General features: G+C 40.0%; 1 protein-coding gene across 17 annotated transcripts in view; it reads right to left on the reverse strand.

Annotated features, from left to right (window-relative positions):
* Positions 1-3,705: 3,705 nt before the first annotated feature.
* Positions 3,706-23,776, reverse strand: part of ZNF462 (zinc finger protein 462) — a 199,808-nt gene continuing 179,737 nt past the window's right edge. For all 17 annotated transcript variants that reach the window (XM_039339103.1, XM_039339108.1, XM_039339095.1 and 14 more), the window contains 4 exons: positions 16,290-16,513; positions 13,570-13,702; positions 9,263-9,377; positions 3,706-6,639 (listed from right to left, as the gene is read on the reverse strand). In XM_039339103.1, the coding sequence (XP_039195037.1) occupies positions 6,417-6,639; positions 9,263-9,377; positions 13,570-13,702; positions 16,290-16,513 (695 nt within the window). In that variant the 3' untranslated portion in view covers positions 3,706-6,416. The remainder of the gene's footprint in view (positions 6,640-9,262; positions 9,378-13,569; positions 13,703-16,289; positions 16,514-23,776) is intronic.

Genomic DNA, 23,776 nt, shown 5'->3' on the forward strand with positions numbered 1-23,776 from the left:
GTGCCAGGAATCATAGATTTTACTGGAATTTCCTCTTAAAGCTGAAGAGGACTCCATCCTTGGAAGATTTGTCACCTAACCCTCCAACTTTTGCTTCAGCCATTAGCAACAGGGCCATTAGATGGAAAAGACATAATGTCTTCTAACGCCATCCTTTTCCTTGGGGGGGGGGGGGAATCCCCACAGCATTCTAAACTAATAGTTAAAAACCAACCAATGGCAAAGGAATTGAGAGGTCCAAGAATATCTTTTCCTGGAGCTTCTGAGGTCAATCTGGCCTGGTTGGATGCAGTTTCTTCATTCCAAAAAGATATGTATTGTGCTGCCCTTAAATTTGGTTGACAGTGGGTGAGATATTTGTGGTGTGATTCCCTCAGGAAATGGAAAGCAACTAATTCCCTTTGCATTGCCCCAATGCTTTATCCTCTTCCAGTCTACCTCACCGATTCTCATTTGGTTTATTTTTTATTGCTCCATGGCTTAGAGCAGAGTTTTTTCCAAACTTGGCAATTTGAAGGTATGTGGACTCGGGAATTCTGGGAGTTGAAATATAAATGTCTTTAAGGTTGTAAGTTTGAAATACACTGGCTCAGGGAACACAGGTGGAACAGCAACTGGGAGGAACTTAATGTCTGGTTGAAGGTACAATGGTCTTCCCCAGTGCTACCTATGAACCATTTTAGATGTTCTGATGGCTGCATTCCCACCTCGTGGTGATGCAATTGCATTTTGGGTGCATGGCAACCTGCTTGCTTTTCTGGCCATTTGCAGTATCCTGCAGTTATGTGACTGTGATTTTTGGAGGGTTTTTTGGCCAGTTTCTGGTATTTACTTCTGGTTTTTGGCAAAAAAAATGCCCATTGGTGATAATGGGTTCACTTAATGAAAACAAAGTTGTAAAATCTGTGCAGTCACATGATGACCCACTTAATGACTGTCACAATTTATGTAATTGTAATTTATGACTAGGTTTATAAATGGAGAATTACCTGTAGAAGCTCTGGAGATTTACAAGATAGCCAAGGATGCTGATATCTAAGGTTAGTTTCATCCTGACATTGCATTTTTATTTATTATAGTTATAAAAATACTTTTGCATATGTACAAAATATTTTTTGCACTGCAGGTATTGGTACCTTGCCAGTATTTTACAACTGCCAGCCTTCTCAGCTTTCTTCTAAATCTGTGTAGGTTAATGGAAGATATCAGATTAGAGAAAACTAAGCTAAATTAATATTACTTTCCCGTAGCAGGTGACATAGGATAAATGACCTTTTGTATAAGTTTGTATAAGTTATGGCAAGATTGAGATTTTTCAGGCCATTATGTTATCATGGCCAGACTTTCTGGCTAACAGTGGAAGACTTTTGTTCAAATCTTCAGCTAGCCATAAAGTTCACTCTATGGTCTTTCACAATATATTTGACAACTTTTCAGTACACTATACATCTCAAATTTATGATTACAGTAAAATGGGTTTTTTTTTTTGACAACATGCAAGAGATAAATTATAGGTTAATTGTAAGAGTTTACTAACCTAAGAACCGTCTGTAATCCATTCTTATACTAATCATAGTTAAGATTATGGGAGAACACACAAGGGCACACCAGCACTCTTTGAGATTTTTTTCACTATTCAGTCCAATGACTTTCCGTTTTCATTTTAAGAGTTATGTGCAACTTCTTTTCATATTGAAATAAATGCACTTCAAAGTCCTTTAATTGGTATGACAACATTGCTTACGTATAGTTTCATGCGTTACCTATAAACACTTTCAAATTAACAAAAATTAATGATTATTTTAAAAAATACTATAGAATCCTATAGACCAGGGGGGTAGGGAACCTTGGCTTTTATGACTTGTGGACTTCAACTCCCAGAATTCCTGAGTCAGCATGGCTGGTTTAGGAATTCTGGGTATTGAAGTGCACAAGTCATAAAAGAGCCAAGGTTCCCTACCTCTGCTATAGACCAATGGCCGATCTGGGAATTGAAATACACACAGCTTAAGAGTTGCTACATCCCCAATTCACATGACCAATAGTTAGGGATATTGGGAGTTGTTGCCCAACAATGTCTAAAGAGGTTCCCTATCTTGATGGTTCTTAATTGCACTGGGATAAAGTATTTACTCTTGCTCTTTTTCTGTTCTTATCACTGCTTTTTTTGCCCCCAGTAATTTTTCCTAATATTCCCTGAACTCTTCAAATTCATAATTATCACCAAAATAAGGTAAGTAAAGCAATATGATTCATTGAAAGCTCTTCAAGATAGCACCCAAGTGGTATGGGAAGAATTGTAGAGAAATTTGTTAAGTACGTTTTGCCCCATTTTTACGACCTTTCTTGCCACAGTTAAGTGATTCACTGCAGTTATTAACATGGTTATTAAATGAATCTGGCTTCCCCTTTGCTTGTCAGAATATTGCAGATCTTCTGCCCCCAGGACACTGCAATCATCATAAATATGAATCAGTTGCCAAGCATCTGAATTCAAACACCAAGCACATGATCACTGGGATGCTGCAGTGATTGTGCCAAAACTGATTATAAATCAATTTTTCAATGGCTGTTGTAACTTTGAACAGTCACTAAATGAAATGTAAATTGAGGATTACCTGTATGGGGATTGGAATTACAGCATCCTGTCTCACTTTCCTAAATTTCGAAGACATTCTTAGAATATGCAGATAACATAACCATCAAACAAACAGCCTCCTGTGACAATCCTTCCCTGCTCCCCTCCCAAGTGATATTAGGTGACATTAGAAGTGAAGTGTGAACAGCTAAGCCATTTTTGTTTGAGAAGACTACCAAAACCTACATCTATGGGTATTTGCCAGGTTTATACTGTGTCATTTTCTCTTATTAGGAAAACTAGTTTTCACTAACCTGGATGACTGACCTCTGGGAAGTAGTAGGTAGCTATTACCACTAATTAAATCAATTAATTGCTAGTTAAATGAGTTTCAAGAGGCATGGTGGTTCAGCAGTTAAGACATTGAGCTTGTCAGCTGGAAAAGTGACAGGCCAAGTTTACACCCGGGTGCCATGCAATAGGGTGAGCTCCCATTATTTGCCCCAGCCCCTGCCAACCTATAAGTTTGAAAACATGCAAATGCGAGTAGATACCATTTTGGCGGGAAAGGTTACTGCGTTCTGTATGCTGGCCACATGATGACAGATATGTCTCTCAGACAACACAGGCTCCCTCAGTTGAGAATCTGAAATGAGCATCATCTCCCTGAGTCCGTTGTGACAGGACAGGGGAAACCTTTAAACGCGTTTGAAACCTGCTGAGTTCAATGGAAGATCTGATGATGTCTCTTGAGGAAAATGTGTGAAACCCGGTAAGATTAGCTCCAAATGAAGAACTTAATTTTCGCGAGAGAGAGAGAGAGAGAGAGAGAGAGAGAGAGAGAGAGAGAGAGAGAGAGAGAGAGAGAGAGAGAGAGAGAGAGAGAGAGAGAGAGAGAGAGAATGAGTGAGAGAGATTGACAAATTTAAAAAATGTTAAAAAGTAATCTCACCAAACTTTTCATTGGGAAAAATTAGCTGGGTCTGACAATGATTAAAAAGTACTTGCCTTTCACTGATGATAACAATGACATCATATTAAAGGGCCAGTATTTCAGGGTTAAAACAAGACAAAAAAAAAAAAAGGCAAGAGCATTTCTGAACTTGAGAGAACCATACGCACACTTCTGTTTGAAAATTTTTTATTCGTTTTCTTTTGCCTTAAAAAAGTTATCAGTGCAACATTTCAGAACATCCACGCCTCACCCACCAAACACTGAGCAGTAGTTAATTTTAATTAGGAAATACTGAGTTCTGAAGCCAGTGGGTTATCATTTTGCTATTTATTTCCTTCTCTCAAACTCTGAAAAAAGTCCTCTGTATAAATTAAACAAATAAAAAAAAGGATGTTATTCTCAATCCTAGGTCATCATTACAGCCAACAGAATCATAATAATGCATCTAAAATGTGTGTCCACAATATATCAAGGGATACATTTGGGAGGGGGAAAAAACACAAGAAAAAATATGACATTCTAGACTTGTTAAAAAGGATAATGGTCCCATATATTTATTAACAGGTTAGCAAAAAAAAAATAAAATTAAAAAAAACAAAACAAAACAAAAAAAAAAAAAACAAAAAAAATCCAATGGATTACAATATTTACACGTTATTCGAAAAATAAAGTAGTGATAAAAGCATGTCACAATCATTTCTTTTTTTTTTCTTTTTCATTTTTGGTAACCATTACAAACATCCAATCCAGGTATGGAACTGTTTAAATACATTTGATATGAGGCCAATTAAAAAGAAAACATTCAGACACAAAATGTTTATTTATACTTCTCCTTCCAATATGTTTGCCGCATGACTCTCCCTCCCCACCAAATAATTAAAAAAGGGGAAAAAAACTAAACAAAACTGAAAGCCCACCCTCACAAACTTAAGAATCTGCAAAATTCAAAACATCATGCTTTTTTCAAGTAGCACTTCCTCCACAAATGCAATGGTATTTTTTTTTCTTTTCACCTCTTTTACGCCATCCATTTGAGGAGAACTTTTGTGTGGATATCAGCTTCTCAGCAGCTTCCTGTCTCCCATCCCTTCCCCTTCCCTCAAAGTTTAAAAAAAAAAAAAAGGAAAAAGAAAAAAAAAGAAAAAGAAAAGCAACCCAAAGAGACACATGCATTTCTAAAACTAGATTTCACTCAAGTACTTTCTACTTTTGGAAAGTAACCCCGTTTGTTGACTATCAGACCATTCTTTCTGGGCCTGGACCTTCTGCTTCACGTTCATGCAAGATATCCCAACATTTTTACATGAAAAATGGAACTCAAACACAACTTCTGTTCCTATTTAGGCTCTGCTGTTCCCCCTCATGTGAAGAATGCGAGGTGATGTGATGATTTCTCTCCCTCGAGGTCCACAAAATGTAGATCTCTAGGCTCCTAATATTGCAAAACTGGATTACCTGAACTTTAGAACTATGTGGTTATCAACTCCCTCCTTCCAACCCTCCTTGTACCAAAACAAGACACACCACATTAAAAAAAAGGCAACCTTTCTTAAGTAACCAAAATAATAAATCAGTGAAAGATGTTCAACTGGACGAGCAACAGAATGAATCTGAGGACCTCTTGGACTGGCCCACAACCTGCATAGCTGTGCTGTAAGTTTGGTTCTTTAGTTAAAGGGTTTTTTTGTTTTTGAGTTTCTTTAAAAAAGTTACTTCTTTGATATCTTCACATGTTTATAACTAAATAATAATAATAATGATCTATTCACAGGAACCACTTCTCTGTCCCAGCCCTGTCTCATTGGGTGAGCAAAGGAGAAATGGGGGGAAATAACATTACTTTACATGGAAAAAAATTAATTGTGCTGTATTGTAATCCCTCAGGCTGAGCCGACGTAGACATGGGGCAAACAAGAACGGCACAGAGTCAATCACATGAGTCTTAAAAAAGAAAAGAAAACCCCAACCAACCAACCCAACGCCCTAAAATCATAGCTGAACGCTTAACAAACAGCTTACCTGGAATAAAAGATGACAAGTCACAGACAGGTATCTAAGGAATTCTCTCTTTTTTTGTTTTGTTTTTTTACTAAAATAATTAAAAAAATCACAGTATTTTAAGAAATAAACCCCCCGCAGGGATTTTTGAGCACAATTTTGTTTTTGTTTTTTTTCTTTTAAAACTTTGTGGTTTTTTTTCTTCCATTCATCATCTTGCCCAGCAGTCTGTCTTTCTATATATATATTTAACCACAATAACAACAGGTAGTACTCACAAATGCAGAGATTTGTTTTGTGTGTTTTTCTTTTAATTTCCCTTGGTTAATTCTGAGGTACTAGGAAACAGGTGACTGTTTTAAGCAAAAGCAGTTTTTAACTTTCTTTTTTTTTCCTTGTTTTTTTTTTTGTCACTCTGGAAAAGCGTAATATGTATATTAAAATTAGAAAAAAAAAGTGCCCCAAAGTTGGACACGGAACATTGTCGTCCCCTGCATTCTTCCATCCTTGGGACGCCTCTGTCGTCGGAAGGATCCCGAAGTCTCCGCGGTGGAGCACAAAGGCAAAAATGCGACATGTGTCTTGGGAATTTGATTTCTCACAAGTCCAAAGTTATGACCGTAGCTTCCCATTGTCAAGATCCAGAAGAGTCGTGCGGGTGTCATGGAGCCACGTATCCAACCGTCCTCAATTAAATAAATTTAATCTATGTACACACACGCACACACGCGCACACCCACCCACCACACGCGCACACACAGGTACCAGTGCTTTGAAAATAGATCATTCAGTCCTAAAAGCAGCTTTGATTCTTCCTTGTCCCCCTGCCCGCCCCCTCCCCATTCATCACTGTTCAAGTAGGTTGTCGGAAATCACACCAGGTGCTCATTCACTTTTGACCTCTGCCATCTCTGGGAGTGATTTATTATCAGCAGCAGCAGTAGCAGCAGCAATGATACAGATGGCAGCTTCGTTCTTGTGGGAAAAGTCCACCAGTCTCTTCGGGCTGCTTTCCACTTCTTCTGCCAATGGTACCTTAACCGTTTCTTCTGCATTCTCTTTGGCCTGGCTTTCGTCACTGATGACCAGGTTGGTTTCATTCACTGCCCTGGAAATGGGAGACAGGAAGGGGAAAATAACATTTTGGACATCATAGGGACTTATCGGCTCTCCTTGCTAGGAAGACCCAACGTGACTTAAAAATTTGGAAGAGTAAATCCACGCTGCTCTTAGGACTAACTTAGCGAGTCAGATGGTCTCATTACAGGATTCTCTGAGGCTACAGTACAGGTAATCCTCGGGCTATGACCATATTAGAGGCTGCCCATAACATTAACTGACTCACTTTAAAGGAATCCCTCTTCTCCCCAAGGCATTCGTTAATCGAATGGATAGGTCGATAAGTGCACATGAGGTACCTCAGGGGTAGGGACAACCATGGGCGGCCTAGTGCAGGAAAACACCTCCTGCCTTTGGCCATCCAAGGTCTCCCCACAATCCACTGAGATATCTCATACTCCCCTTCCCATCCTTTAGGTTCCCCATAGCTGCTTCCACTTTTTCCGCACTTACCTTTCGAAGATCGGCTACGTGGCAGAAAAGTGGCTGGTCTTCTCAAATGCAGGTGAAGTTGTTTTCTTTAGATCTTGTGTTCTTCTGTCTCCTTTAGAAAAAGGAGACGATGGAGGCCTAGAGGGGTGCGGGATCAGGCTCCCCCCCCCAAGGCTTCTGTCCCCTTGCAAAAGTTTTTGGCCCAGAGGAGGGAGGCCTGCAGGGGGTGATCTCGTGCTCTGGCAGGTCTCTCTCCTCTGCACCAAAAACCTTTTGCAAAGGGGATGGAACCCTTCGGGGGCGAGATCTCGCACTCCTGCAGGCCTCCTCTGTCTGTGCAAAGCCTTTTGCAAAGGAGATGGATGGTTGTGTAAGAACACAAGACCTAATGAGAACAGCTTCACCAGAGTCTGAGAAGATGGCTGCTTTTCTGCCACGTGGCCCTGAGCTCTGCAGATCTTTGAAAAGTAAGTGAGCGATTGGTGACAGGATGGGGAGGTGTCGGTGGGCTAGTATATAAGGGCCAGTGCCTGTTAAGACCCTGGGGAGGGGCAAGGAGACATGCGCCTCTGCAGTCATTCAGAAGAGTGAACGACTGTTGTGGTCCTGCAACATTTGTAACTTTGGGACTGGGTTGCAAGTACTTTTGGGGGTGGTGACGTAACTTTGAATCATCGCTAAAGTGAACTGTCATAACTCAAGGACTATCTGTACAGGGCAAAATAAGCTGGATGTTGTTTCTCCCAAATGATTAGCAAACTCCCCCTTAAATCAGGAGAGAGGTAGAGGAACAAAGGCACCAAGAAGGACCCGCCTTTATGCACTCATTAATTTGTGGGAGTGTCGGGAACTAAAATATACAGATATTTGATTCCTAAGACTTTGTGATTTAATTTCTTTTTCCTTGTAATAAGGCTTTTTCCTTTTAATCAGACTTTCTCTGGGACTTAAGAGTAACTGGCCAATTTCTTATAGCTTAAGAGAACCAGTTTGGTGTAGTGGGTTAAAACACCAAGGCTGGAACATGGGAGATTATGAGACCTAGTCTCATTTTACGCATAATGCCAGCTGGGTGACTTTGGGCAAGTCACTTTCTCTCAGTCTTAGGCCAGGAGAAAATGGCAAACCACTTCTGAAAAATCTTGCCAAGAAAACTGCAGGGACTTGTCTAGGCAGTTACTGGGATCTGACTCAAAGGCAGCATTTATTTTAATTATTTATATAAAAGGAGTTCGTGGGCTAAGTGTTTAAGTTAGAGGTCCCTAACCTTTTAGACACCAGGGACCGGTGCCATGGAGAAAGGTTTTTCCATGGAACAGAGGGGGTGTGGTTTTGAATACCGCCTGCATCCCAAGGATGGAGCTTTGCTTGTTTGTGCGGACCGGTTGCTGGCATGCTGTGGACCAGTGCCGGTCCATGGACCAGGGGTTGGGGACCCCTAGTTTAAGTCTAAACATAAAATAGTTAGGGGGTTGCATGTTTTTTGGGGGGGTGCATGTGTGTCTGCATGTCAGCAACTACACAGTAGAAGCAGATCCATTCAAGAATATAATGCATATGTCCAAGTAATGATAAACACCCCAAAATATAGAATACAGTCAAATCTCTACAGTATAATCCAAGTTGGGAATTACTACCTAGTTTAATGGATGAAAACATTTCAAAATATTATCATCCTGATGGAGGATATTCAGAGGGAGATGAAAATATAGTTGAGTTTGTAGGGAGAAATTATGACTTTTGTATCAAAGCTGATGTGTATTTTAATCCCATTCAAATATTTGATATGTTAATAATGACATTTTGTAGGAGGAAAAACACACAGGATCTCTTGCCGAGTTATGCTGATAGTGGCTTTAATTTTTCTAATTTTCAACAATATCACTGTGATTATATATTAGAGGCAATTATATATTAGTAGAAACACGTTATTATTATTTAGCATTAGTAAACAGAATGCAGTTTAAAACTATTGTTTAGTATCTTTTTAATCCAACAAGTTCTTTGTTTTCATTACAGGAAAAATACAGTTTCCCCCAGTCAGCATTAATTTCTCTTTAACTGGCTGATAATAAATATGCTTTGTTGTAGTATTTGCTTCATAATATACACTATACCAGGGAGAAGCTCTATTCTCCCCTTTGCTGGTGGAAGAAGTGGTAGCTTCTGGATCCACTTACATGCCATGTCTCAGTACATGTCGTTCCCATTCAGAGCCTTCAGCAAACGTTCGGCCACAAAATTCACAGGGGAAGCGTTTTTCAGGAGGACTGTTTTCTGAAAACCTCACATCCCCTTGGAGGAAAAGAAGCACATAGACATGCGTTAATCTTAAGTGTAAGCCAAGGTGTTCTCAAGGAGGCAGAAGGCAGAAAGGGAAAGTAGTTTTGAAGTCCAATAGAAAAACACATCACAAATTTTTCTTAGAAAGGGCTCATGAGATGGAAATCCAGTGTCTTTTAAGAGATGGACGTTTTCGTTTAGCAAAGAATGTGAACACCCTGCAGTTCTCTTTGAGGCATATTATAGAAAGGCCAGATTTTGCTTAATGGTATTTGAGAAATGGTGAAATTTCGTTTCATGAATAGAACATTTCAGCTTTGCCAGTCTTGTCTTCCACTCTTTATAACTACAGTGGCGCTTAATAATTTGTGAACCCTTTTAAACTTTCAATATTTCTGCGTAAACATGATCTAAAATGTGATCTGTTCTCCACATGTCCTAAAAGTAGAGACAGAGAACCCAATTAAACAAATAAGTTAAAAAAAATGTTCACTGAGGAAAATGAGCCAAAGCTATAATTTGCATACACATCACTGTACGTTACCCACTGTACCTGTGTTGTTGTTCTAAATTGTACATTAACTTCACTATGAAAGCTGACACTAGACAGAGCACAGAAATATTCAAAGAAATAGCACAAGACTGGAAGATGTGGAGCGACATGGCCCATAGAATTGCCAAGAGTCAGACTTGACTCAATGTATATCACAGTCGTCGTCGTCATCATCACCATCCAATAGCCTTGAAAGTAATTCTAGGTTCCAAAGGCAGGATTTCACTCCTACTTTAATAGTTAACTACTTTAACTATTGTTACATGATTATACTATTATTATATATAACAAATACTATTGTTAGTAGTTGCCATATTCAACTACTTTACTATTGTTAGCTAGTTACACAGTCATTATATAAAATAACAATTCCAGAGGTTGGGGGGGAATTATGGGGACCTCGTAACTTCTAGGATTGTTATTTTATATAGATACTATCTATCTCTAAAAGAGAGAAATCTTTCCACTTGTATGAATTGTTTTATATACTACAAGGCACAGAATAAAAAAAATGCAGAAAATGCCTAACAGGTGCCATCTTTGTCTTGTGAAAAACAGATGCTGATTGACAGCAAATCAAATTTAAGCCAGCACTACTGCCTTAACGTTTCTTGTGAATGAACCTAACAAGTGCAGAGTCATTTAACAAAAATATGGATTTTTTTTTTTTGAGTTCATTGGGGCTAAATTTACTCGTTCTAGTATTCCGTGAGCATGCATTGGAAAGGAAGTAAAAGTTGCTCTGAATACAGAGTGCAATTTGATTCCACTTAACTGGATGTGGTTTATGCCTCGGGTCAATGATAGATCACAGGTATGCAGCCATATGATCACCATCTATAGGGAAGGCATTCCTTGTGGAGTAGCACTCAATGAAAGTATTTATTAATCTGAGCATGCTCTGCCAATCAACGCTTCAAGACTAGGCCAGCCAGATATTTCTCACTGATTCTAACGGGGGGAAGCACTAATTATCGGCTTAAGCTTTGGCTGGATGTTGTTCTGCAGAACATAATGGAGCATTCCCAAGACCCCGACATCACAGTGGACATTCCTCCTGGCTGAAATGCGGGACTAGTGTGTGAACCAGAGAGCTGTCTGCCAAACAAAAGATGAAAATGTTTTCTCACAAAATTAAGACGATTGCCACACAGGCCATTAAAAATAATTACTTGGACTATCTTGCCTGATTCTTTTCACTGAAAATGAGACAGTACCATCTGCTCCAAGCATTAATTCTGTAGTGGGGATTATCCTGAGTAAAAAGAACAACAGAATGCCAATTGTCTTTCACTTCCCAGAGTCCTCTCAAAGTACATAATGAAAAACAGTTGGATCTTGCTTCATTTACTGCTGATCTTTGCTTGCCTCATTTCCACTTTGTATTATACTACAAACACTCATGAGCCAACCTAACCCATTGACAATCTCTCTTTTGCTTTTCTGTGTGATCTCACACATAAATCTTGTATGCCCTTCTTTCTCTGCAGTTTTGTTTTTTGTGGGGACAGCTGGAAGAAATATTGTCAAGACTTTTCCAAACACATAGATGTCTTTTTGTTTCAGAGGATACTGAACTACAATTCTCTGAAATCCAAGCCAGGCCAATTTAAACTATCCTCAAAACAGGGTTTTGTTTTGTTTTAAAAGAAGACTTGTTCTTTTGAGGTTAAACTATTTTTTTTTAATTCCCCAAATGTCAATCTATCTGCTTCACAAGTTTGGGTCCTCAAAGCAAGCAAATTCTTGGAGGGAAAGGTGAAGGCTGTCTATAGTTTTACAGACCTCTGCTGTTGAAAGATAACTCATGAGTAGATACAACTCCATCATTTAACAATTTATTTCTCCTAGGGTTCTCCACAGGTTTCTGAAGGGCCCACTACTGGAAAATCTTTATAAAATATCCACAGGTTTCAGCTCAAAGCTAGTAAGATGAAGGGGGGCTTTGTGTCTTAGGGCATTCTGGTTTCGGCGATCTCCATTTTTTGTTCTGGATGAGGTTGCATTACCTCAATTAGATCCTGTGCTCTCCTGGATTTGCAGCTTCTATTTGAAGAGGAGGTGGCAGCCATGGCCAGGTGGTCTTTTGCGCAACTTTGTGTTATGCACCAGGTATCTGTTCTGGACCATGAAGGTCTTTTTCATAGTCGCCCATGCCTTAGTCATCTCCTACTTGGATTACTGCAAAGCGCTCTACAACAGGCTGGCCTTGAAGAGTATTCAGAAGCTTTGCCTGGTGCAAAATATGGCGGCAGCAGAGCCAGTTAAGGGTGCTGGTCAATTGGTACATGTTATACCTCTGCTCTAAGAGCAGTATTGCTATCAGGATGCTTTTGGGTGGAATTCAAAGTTAGCTCTAAAATTCTTCAGGGCCTGGGACCGGGCAGGGCTACCTACCAGATTATGTCTCTCTAGTGGTGTCTGCCCATCTTGTGAGATCCAGAAGAGGCATACCCCATGTCTCACCCATGATAAAGTACCATCTACTTTAGGAGCAAAGCCTTTTCTATCAAGGTGCCCATTCCTAGAAACAACATTCCTCCAGAGATTAAACTTGTCTCAACCTGTTGGCCTTCGCAAAGCATGGAGAATCTGATTTTGTCAAGCCCTGATAGAGTGAGTGAACCATTTGTTGGGTCATTGTTGTGCTGAATCAGTGTTCTCATTTACCTTATTATTTTATGTTATTTCTGCTGTTTTTAATCTCAATTGCTTTTTATTATGTTTTTATTAGCTGCCCAGAGTCCTGCATATGAGAAGGGGGGCATAAGAAAGAAAGAAAGAAAGAAAGAAAGAAAGAAAGAAAGAAAGAAAGAAAGAAAGAAAGAAAGAAAGAAAGAAAGAAAGAAAGAAAGAAAGAAAGATTGAGACTTATATTTATGGACAACTGATCTAGCAATGGCTATTAAGGCAGATTAGCTAAGATTGGATGATAAGGGTGATATTGTTATTATTAATTATGATTCCCCTATGAATCAGCATATGTGAAATCCCAGTGAATTAGACTGTGGTTTCTCACTGCCTGCCTGCCATTGGGAGGATCAAATTCACAATCAAAGATCAGCAGTGCAGGAAATGGGCACATTTCAGGTGAAAAGAGGACATAATGGACAAACAGCAAGTCCTCAAGACAACGGCCTTCTCAGTCACGGCACCTTGTCATCCCCCCCCCAAAGGTTCATGTGGTTTCAATGTAATCCTTATGGTGTTACACAAATACATTTTCCTTCCAGTCATGTGTACAGATTTAATAATTGTTTAACAAACAGAACACTTTGGGACAGTGTTGCTTATGCCCACTGGCAGTTCCTTTTTGCTGAAAATTTAACACTATGGAGGATCAGATCCATGAGTTAAGTTTCAAGGATGTTGATGTTTAATTATACTCCTCAAATCTGAGATCTATTTATAAGGAACTGGGGATCTATTATACCTGGACGGTTGCAAAACAAAACGAAAAACAACCCATGATGATACATTCTTAGAATGATGGACAGATTCTAAAGGTTGCCTGAACAGACTGTCCTTTGAACAGGCTCCTGTTTGGAGGAAAGGCAAGTCAGTTTGCATCTTGGCATGGCTGAGAGCTTTCAAATGTTTCCCACTGGAACTGCTGGGTGGAGAATTAAGCAAGACAACCACAACACTGACCTCTCTCTTCTGTCTTGGGGCTCATCTCCTCATCCTTTTCTTCCTCATCACTGCTGGAGCTCTCCTCTTTTCCTTTCATTTGCTCCAACTGATCTAAGTTAACCCGTCCAACCAGCTCAAAATTGCGACTCACCTTTGGGGAAGAAAACAACACAGTGTATTTGCAAAAACTGCACTGAGCGCCACTCTTGAAAGCAACCGCTTGCTTTTTCCAGGGAGCGGGACACTCCTATAAGGAACTGAGAGTCCAAACACCGTATAGCATAGCCTAGTGTGGAAACAACAGGTTGAAAAAGGCTGTGATACACCAGGCATTGTTTGAAATTCCGTAGACCAAATACTCTTCTCACTATTCCACAACAGAGAATCTTCTCCGTGGGAACAAAGCAAAGAGTTGAAGATCTGAAAAGTGTTAAGTAACAGAGATAGATGGTTTCTTCTGGCAGGGCATACATTTGCCCTTGTTTGAAGAAAGATGAAAAGTGCCGATGAAAGAAAAGACAGAGAAACAATGGCCTCTGGAGCAATCCGCTCCCAAGAAACCACCGGGGTAGCCCTGTTGGCTTTCAGAAAGGCAATAAAAAAAGCGCTTTCTCTTTGGACTGGGAAAATTGGATTTCCCGTCTGGAGCAAGATATGAATGCAAGTTTCTGGTTGCCTATTGATCTCTTAGAAGTTAATTAAAATTGTTCATCTTGTTTTGATCTGGAGGCATTACTGTACGCCATCCAGAGTTGCTATATTCAAGTTGGGCAGCTCTATAAATTGTATTAACACAAGCAAAGGCCACTGATAACTTTCTATAGGGTGGAGCACGAAGTGGGCAGATCCGTTCTGATCTGCTAAATCCCAGCACAGTCACAGAATTCGAGCTCCCTAGATTGATTGATTGATTAATTAAAGGCTGTGCATAATGACTGGATTTACAAAGGGGTCCCTTCTTTTTTCATGTCAGTACAACCAAAACCTACACCTCTTATAATGTTGCCGGCTCACCACCCAGTGCAGCCAACATGTGGAAGAATGGTGAAAACTTGGGGCCTGCCACCTCCCTTTGAGATATAACCAAAAGGAACGAGAACTAAAGATGGCACCTTCAATCAACTCACTGGGTGATTCTGGCAGAAACAGGTGGGAAAAATTAAACCGTCCACCACAGTTTTGACCAGCTTGAGAGAACATGTACCATCCTCCTCGTTCCACATATTATTTAATTGAGCAGAATGTATCTGATGTAGTCCTACACCATTATTATCTGACAGGAATAAATATGGTCCTCTGTACAATTAAATTACAAGGAGGCCTTTCACTGCATGCTTCATAACACAACTCAATTTATACATTTCGCCAGCCAAAAGTATTGACTCTTTGGGATGAGATTCCTGCTAACAAAACATTGGCAGGACAGCTTGGGCAAGGGTGGTGAATACAGAACACCTTCCTAATGTCATGTATCATGTCACCATCTGGAATATTGTGTTTCACTTTGCATCTCAATGAGCACACAATTAAACAAATATGTGCAGAGACCTTTATAACTATCTGCTGCTTGCAGTGGGATGCTACATCCAATCCCAACAGCCTGTCTTCTATCAGAGCAAGGAGCTTCTGATGAATTAGAGAGGGTGTAAGATTTTAGGCTGTACATCTTTTGCCAATTCTACCATCTAAAAAGAACCTTTTTTAGCTAGAGCTCCTGGAAGCTCATCACCCAGAACCAGATGCAAAGCGGTGATGCCGGTAGGCTGCATTGTTAAATGTAAAGAATAAAGCTGACACTCAACACATTCAGCCCTGAAATTTGTTCCTTTATACTAGAAACAAACACGTGGTCTAGTCAGGGAAAAATCCATTCCTGGTTTTACATCCAAGCTCATTTTGATCACAGCCACCGATTTAGAAGGGGAGGGGAACTTTTTCTGAACTTGCTGCTGTTAAGCCACTGATAATCAGAAAAAAGTGATTGATTTATGTCAATCTATTTTCTGCCATGCACCTGCCACAAACTAACAGCAAGTTTACATTCTGAGTAAAGATCCACTTCCAACGGAGAGTAGATTCACTCATTTTTTTTTAGCAGAAGTGAAATATTTTCAGGGGGGGGGGTGGAGGTGGAATGGGGGGGGGCAAAAGAGCAGAAGAGAAAGAATTCCACATGGTATTGAATCAGCTCTATTAGCATGCTACTAGAACAGGGGTAGGCAACCTTGGCTCTTTTATGACTCGTGGACTTCAACTCACAGAATTCCTTAGCCAGCCATGCTGAGGAGAAATGGAGAGGTTTCCAAGCTGAGCCATGCTGGTTCAGGAATTCTGGGAGTTGAAGTCCACGAGTCATAAAAGAGCCAAGGTTGCCTACCCCTGTACTAGAGTATAAATTCAGAAAACCCAGGTGAAGGACTTGGAATGAGGTCTCTGCAATGCAACATGTATATTCCTTTTGCCTAACAATTATTGATAGATATTCCTCTATGCATTTACCTCTAATGTCATTTTAAAGGCCCAGAGCCCGGGGGGCCTGCACCATGTGGCAAATACTCCCTTAATTATGGGGGAAAAAAAACCCTGTGTTAAATACATTGGATACTTATGGAAAATAAACTATTTCCTATAGAAGATGCTGGCCAAAGGACATCTCAAGAAAGGCAAGACCTGGTTTCCCCCCCCCCCTCTCTCTAAAAGCCAGGGCCTCACCGAGCAGGAACTACCATCACTCTCACCTTATGCTCATCGCGAAGGTGACCATCGAGCTCGTCCGTGTGCTTGGTCTCGTAGTAGCAGAGTTGGCATTTGTAAGGTCTCAGCTCATTGTGCTTCTCTATGTGTTGCTGTAGACTTTCGTCGCTGGAACAGGTGAAGGTGCACTTGTCACAGCGGAAAACGACTCCCTGCAAATATTTGGACAGCTTGGAACGGCAAACTTCTATGGGAACCACTCGCTCTTCTATTAGGGCGACAAGAGATGATAAGGGAAGCGCCATTAACAAAAAGAGAGTCACTTCTGCCGTTTCTCCAGATTCTCGGCCCTGCTCAGGGACGGTCACTTCAGTATACATTTATCTTTGTAGTACAGGTAGTCCTCGACTTACAACCATTCATTTAGTGACTGTTCAAAGTTACACTGGAAAAACAAAAGTGACTTAGGATCATTTTTCACGCTTGTGGCACCCCCGTGTCACGTGACCAAAATTCAGATGCTTGGCAACCAACTTGCTAGTGTTCTGGGGTCATGTGATCGCCTTTTACGACCTTCCAACCAGCAAAGTCAATGGGGGAAGCCAGATTCACTTAACGACCGTGTTACTAACTTTAACAACTGCAGTGAATCACTTAACTGTGCTGAGGAAAGCCGTAAAATGGGGCAAAACTCACTTAACAACTGTCTTGCTCAGCAACAGAAATTTTGGGGTCGATTGCAGTTGTAACTGGAGAACTACCTGTATTTGTCATTAAAAACTCCACCCTTTGACCCCTTTTCTGTCCCAATTCTCATTATGGCCTTGTGAAATAAGTCACGGTTCTAGTTGTCAAGCTGTCACCTTGGGAGTAAATTTCACTGAACTCATTACTTTTGAGTCCACATACATCAGATTATCCAGTTAGTTACTGAATCTTAAAGCCAATTCATTCATGACAGATGGAATAAGTCAGGGATAGGCAACCTTGGCTCTTTTATGGCTCGTGGACTTCAACTCCCAGAATTCCTGAGCCAGCCATGCTGAGGGGAAGGGAAAGGTTTCCAAGCTGAGCCATGCTGGCTCAGGAATTCTGGGAGTTGAAGTCCACGAGTCATAAAAAAGCTAAGGTTGCCTACCCCTAGAATAGATAATTCAAAGATTGTTCACTTCTTTTCTGTTCTAGCGGCAATTCCCTAAAGACCGCCCTGAAAAATGGGAAGTGTTTCCAAATGCTGCTCTGGCGTGTTCCATTTGTCTTAAAAAAAAAAAAAAAAGGGAGAGAACAGAGCAAAGAGGAATAATAAATATACTAACTGGCTACAGATTGGACTTCAAAATTGTTGTAGGAGAACATTTCTATTTCTATTGGAAGTTACTGCAAGCCTGAATGCTATTATTCCTCAGCAGAAGGGCTTGAAATTGGATGCTGGTGCATAGTAGCTGAATCAGAAATAATAAAATTTGACTTTATTACAATACGGGCAGTTTGACTTTATTACAATACAATACAGTTTTTCTCTAAAACAGATGCTTGTTTAGCAATGTTAAGACTTTATATTGTCGATTATTGTTGTAATAAGTGGTTGCTGTGGGTTTGGTTTTTTTTTTTTTTTTTTTTTTTGAGGGCATAAAATGGTGTTCTAATCAAATTTGCCAGACTTTATTTTTTGCATCCCATCGGTCTATCATTTTTTTTAACAGCTTTCCCCCTCTACTCCTTCATCTGTGCATATTTGCCAACTGAAGACAATCTTTCGGGGATCGGATGAAATATCTTATTGTCTTTAAGATGTCTCTCAAAAATCCCCATTGTAGCTGTCAAGAATAAGGGCAACTCCTTAGAATGAGCTTCAAAAGAAACAGCAAGCAGGAGGAGACTTTGAAACCAACCAACTTCATGCAAGTGAATTTCCGTTCATCCAGCAGAGCTTCCCTTCCTTTTCTTCCTCCTCGTTTGGTGGAAGGATGTGTGTATGTTTGTGTGTGTGGGGGGAGGAGCAGAGAAAATACACAGCAAATAATTCTTGCTGCTTATTTGCAAGAACGTGCATCTATTTCTTAAGTTTTCGATATAAAAAAAATAACAATGTGCGCACGTTTCCTAAGATTAAATAAAAGGCATTTCCTACAATGGAAACAATTAGCGTGCTGTAATTCGTTTGAATTGTGCCGCTTCTCTGGAGAAATTAAAGTCTAAACTGGTAGGGAAAAAAAATGATTAAAATTATGGAGGTTGGAAGAATGGTTAAGGCACCAGGCTAGAAAGTGGGAGACTGTGAATTCTAGTCTGCCTTAGGCAAGAAAGCCAGCTGGGTGACCCTGGGCTAGTCACTCTCTCTCTCTCTCTCTCTCAGCCCAGCAAACCTCATAAGGTTGTTATTGTGGAGAATATAGGAAGAAGAAGTCGTATTACATATGTTCAACACCTTGAGTTATTTGTAAAAATAATAAAGGCAGGATTTAAATAAATAAATAAATTTTAAGGAAACCATTGAGATAAAATGAAGAAACAGGCAAATAAATACAGGTAGTCCTTGACTTAGGTCCACAATTAGAACTGGAAAATTCATCACTTAAGGAGTGCAATCATTAAAACAAGACATTTATTTATTTATTTATTTATGAGACTTAGATACCGCTTTAAGTGCAAGCACTCTCTAAGCGGTGTACACCAGTAAGCAATGTATATATATATATTTACATTGCCCCCAACAATCTGGGTCCTCATTTTACCTACCCCAGAAGGACGGAAGGCTGAGTCAACCTTGAGCCGGTGAGATTTGAACCGCTGACCTGTTGAACACAGTCAGCTAAAGTGGCCTGCAGTACTGCACTCTAACTGCTGCGCCACCGTGACTTGCAAACTTCCCTTCCTGCTTCCTTCACTGACTCTGCTTGTTTGGAAGCTGTCTGGGAAGGTCACAAAGGACAACCAACGTGACTGCGGCAACGTCGCAACAATCGTTAAGAACTGGTTGCAAGTAAATTTTTCAACACTATTGTTAACCTATACCAATGGTTCTCAACCTGTGGGTCGGGACCCCATTTGGGGTCGAACGACCATTTCACAGAGGTCGCCAAACAACGCAGTCCGCCATTTTTTCCCTCCTTTTCCTTAGCTGTGCTATTCCCTTTTATTCTATTGGCTTTTGAAAGCCAATAGAATAGACTCTCTTGAATAGAGTCTAATTCTATTGGCTTTCAAAAGCCAATAGGAATTGTCCAGGCTGTCTCTGCCTTGCTGAGCCCGCCAAAAGTCCCATTCTGCAAACGGTGCTGCACCAGTTGAGTAATCCTCGACTTACGACCGGTTGAGTAGTCCTCGACTTATGACCAGCTGGGGTTCGCGGCATTAAAAGGGTTGAGAACAACTGGATTAGATCATGCACAGAACAGGAAAGGGTGGCCTATTTTTTCTTCCTTGCCACGATGAGAGTAGAGCTCGCTCTTTAGCCATCTGAACTTAATTGCCAGTTCTTTAGTCTCAGAGATCTTAGCCCATTGTCAAATCCACCTTTCTTTTCAAATTGTGGTCTGTAGAATCTGAATTTCTTATCTGCAGCTTATACCTGCAGAGGAATGGTTTCTCAGAATTTAAAAGAAAAATAGTATTAATAAGATTGCAGTTCTGTTTGCCTTGAATCAACCGAAAATCATTATCTCCCTCTAAACTTTGAAAAAATCAAAGCACTGATATCCTGCACAGTAACTATCCCTGTATTAAAAAACAAACAAACAAAAAAGCAACAGCAGGTGAAGGAGAAAAACAGTCCTCATACTCACAAATAACTATCATTTTATTCTGCTGACCATGATGAAACAAGAGACATTTTTTTAAAAAATAAATAAATAAGGCCTCAAAAGCATATATTATTTGGTAAACTGCATGAAACACTGGAAAAAAAATGTCAGGGCATTTATGGAAAGGCTGAAACTTTGAAAGGGTGAAAATTTGATTTATTAGACGGTGCTAGCTAATTACATTATCTGGGCTAAATGAGAAAGCTTTAACCTTTGGCTGAGGATTAGCAGTTTCCACCACCCTGAGAATAAGGGTGCCAAAGGATTCAAGAGGCTAGTTTGTTAGAAAAAGCAAGCTCGTTTACAAGTCAGAAGTAAATTCTTTACTACCTTTGCAACCATGCAACAGTTACTCTAAAAACCGCCCCGTAAATCTTTGTAAAGTACACAGAATCCCCCTTCCACTAGGCCTGTATGAGGTTAGTTGAAACCCTGCTTAGGTTGGCGTTCCAGTTGAATGACTGAATCAAGCAGCTCAGTATTGGCTTACAGGCAGACTGATAACATCCTATTTAACGAGAAATACTTTTTCTATGAGATCCTTATTTGCTTCCCCACATATCCCTGAACTCCGACTATACAGGAAATTCTACCTCGTATCTTAATTGGATCTGAACGGAAACAGAATGCATGCATTTTAATCCCAACTCTACCTACGAGGTTTCTCTGGCATACATCTGAACTTGTTATTTCTGATTTTCACTGGAAGAACGCTATTCCAGAACCAAGAAAGGAAACAGAAAATAGCCCTCCAAGTGCTATGGCCATTTTTCCTCTCTCCCTATTTCCAAAACTTTTGAGTTTAGAAATCCTGGAAGATTACCGAATACACGTGATTGTGCGTGAAAATGCCTAAATCTCACAAGATTCCACATGAGATTTCAGCTATAAATATATGTAGATACCATACACCTTTTTTAAATAATATTATTTGTTGAAGTTTAAAAATACAGGTAGTCTTTGACACATGACCACAATTGAGCCCAACATTTCCGTTGTTAAGTGAAATATTTGTTAAGTAATTTTTGCCCCATTTTACGACCTTTCTTACCACAGTTGTGGCAAATGAATCACTGTGGTGGTTACATTAGCAACACGGCTGTTAAGTGAATCTGTCTTCCCCATTGACTTTACTTGTCAGAAGGTCGCAAAAGGCGATCACATGACCCAGGGACACCGCAACGGTTATAAATATGAGTCAGATGTCAAGCACCTGAATTTTGAGCATGCGATCACAGGGATGCCACAACAATCGTAAATGTGAAAAATGGTTGCTAAGTCACATATTTCAGTGCTGTTGTAACTTTGAGCAGTCACTAAACAAACTGTTGAAAGACGAGGACTACCTGTTAAGATGGAAAATTAATGCAAACTAAGAAAAGGGTAAGAAAGGGAACAGCAAGAAAGATCTTCTGAAGCACTCAAGTGGATTCCGAACAATAGATCACAAACTGAGACCCACTTTGTCTAATGCTAATGTAGATCGTAACTAAATCTCAATGTCCTCTGTATTTTGTGATACATGCGCCAGAGAATCAGATATAACAAACTTTCGTTTTTGTGGATAAAATGTGAACACCGGGTGCTAATGGATTTCATGTGAAATAACAGATAATGCTTGCTTTTTGGTGATGCTACCTGAATAATATTTGCCATTTCCTTATAACAATGGGGCATGTTTCTGAGCAGGCTTCCTTGTTTGAATTTCCAATGAAATTATTATCAGAAGTGCTACTGTTTGGGAAAAGTTTCTAATTAAAGTTTCAAACATTCAGTCAAACACGGCTTGACTGGCAGCAAAAAAAAGGAAGTCAGATATTGATGTAGGCTTTCACACCTACATGAGATCCCTCGGGCAAAATTGGGATTTAGTATTTAGTGGCCACTGTAATTAAACTCAGAACAATGCCCAGGAAAAAGTTAATTTGAGTAAAACAAATATTAGAGATGACTGACAAATTAGAATCCAGAGGCTGTATTAGTCATCCAGCCCATGGACTAAGGGAACATTTTGACATCTAAAAGACTTCATACGAAGAGATTTTTTGGAGAAGGTAATGTATATCGAGGGATGAATATGATGAAGAAATAGACCAAAAAAAAAGTACATTTTTTTTTTAAAAAAACACCTTGGAATCCAAGTTAGCGTATTCAACTTTACTAGTTTAGAAAGAATTGACAAATGGCTGGAAAAATGCTTACGTGGATTCAGAGTTCTAGGGACTCTATTATGACATCAGTTTTTCCTGTACTATAATAAGTATTGATCAACACTATACTATAAAACAACGCTGGATATTATTTTGTTAGTTTGCTAATAAAGACAGCCTACTTGTTTTCACGCCAAGTACAATGATTACTAAAAGAACATTTTTCAGGAATTTTTTATGATACACAGCCTATGCTATTCTTCACATCTAGATCTGCCAGGATCACGATCCCGTAGTACTAATATAGCAATACAGCATAGAATACAATTGCTAGTGATTTCCATCTAAAGACTTACTGTACTAAGTTTAAAGTATCATATATATATATATATATATATATAATTATATCTATATTATATATATATATATATATATATAATATAGCTAGCCAAGACACTTCCAATTTTATGCGGGAGAAAACCCAAACAACCAAAGACTCTATCTATCTATCTATCTATCATCTATCTATCTATCTATCTATCTATCTATCTTCTCTGTCTGTCTGTCTGTCTGTCTCTGTCTGTCTGTCTGTCTGTATGTATGTGTGTATGTGTGTGTGTATATATATATATTATATATATATATATATATATATATATATATATATATATATAGTCAAAATAATGATCACCAAGAGAATATCTATCAAAAATAGAATTTAATCCACCAAGCTTTCGTCAAATACATTTGACATCGTCAGGGTTAAAAGGCAAACGCCGGGGGAAGTCTTATATACAGTTGTTTAATGCCTGTTTCCGGCTCTTGGAGCGTGTCATCGGCCCCAGCTGATCGAGTTGAGTCTCAAGCGCACGCCCCACATCAGCATCTATCCTCTTTCCATTGCTAATTTGCATTCTGTCATACGTTACTCCGTTAGCTGTTTCAGAGTTGGGGGTCAGGATCTTTTTGTCTCCCCTGCTCATAACTCCCCCACCATCCCACACACGGCTTCCCTTAGGGAGCGGGGGTGGGTAATTATTTAAATTGCTTCCAATATCCCTGCAAGCCCCAAGACCACTTTGATCTTGTTTATCTATCCCTCGGGGTTGTAACGCAGGCTCATAGTCACCACCCATGCTATTCCTCCTCCCCTCCTCCTTCCCGTGAGTTCTCCTAAATGATCTACTGTTCGTTTCCACGCTCTCTCCCTTGCGCACACTCAAGATGTTTTCTGCCATTGTCCCATTGTCAGTGCCTTGTTGTTCCGTCCATTGTCGGTAAGCACCATTCCCACTCATCCCCAATTCTCCATTCTCACTCCGTACGGGGCTCTTCCCCTTTAATTGCAGTCGCTGTTTCACTCCGCAGCTTTGTGTTGAGAATGTCAGAGGGGGGTGCCTTCCTCTGCTCGACTGCGACCGGGTTATCATAATGTGCCTGGTAGTATCCTCAAAGGGGGATTCATCCTCGTTCTCATCGTCCTCATTAGACTTTATTATATTCCGTTTTCCTTCCGGTTCCTCAAGCCCCACTCCATCTCCATTCCGTCCCAAAAAGAGTCTGCTCCCGGCGGATCGT

The sequence above is a fragment of the Crotalus tigris genome, unplaced genomic scaffold, assembly GCF_016545835.1.
Source record: "Crotalus tigris isolate CLP2741 ecotype Arizona unplaced genomic scaffold, ASM1654583v1 scf7180000017729.2337069, whole genome shotgun sequence".
Taxonomy (NCBI): domain Eukaryota; kingdom Metazoa; phylum Chordata; class Lepidosauria; order Squamata; family Viperidae; genus Crotalus; species Crotalus tigris.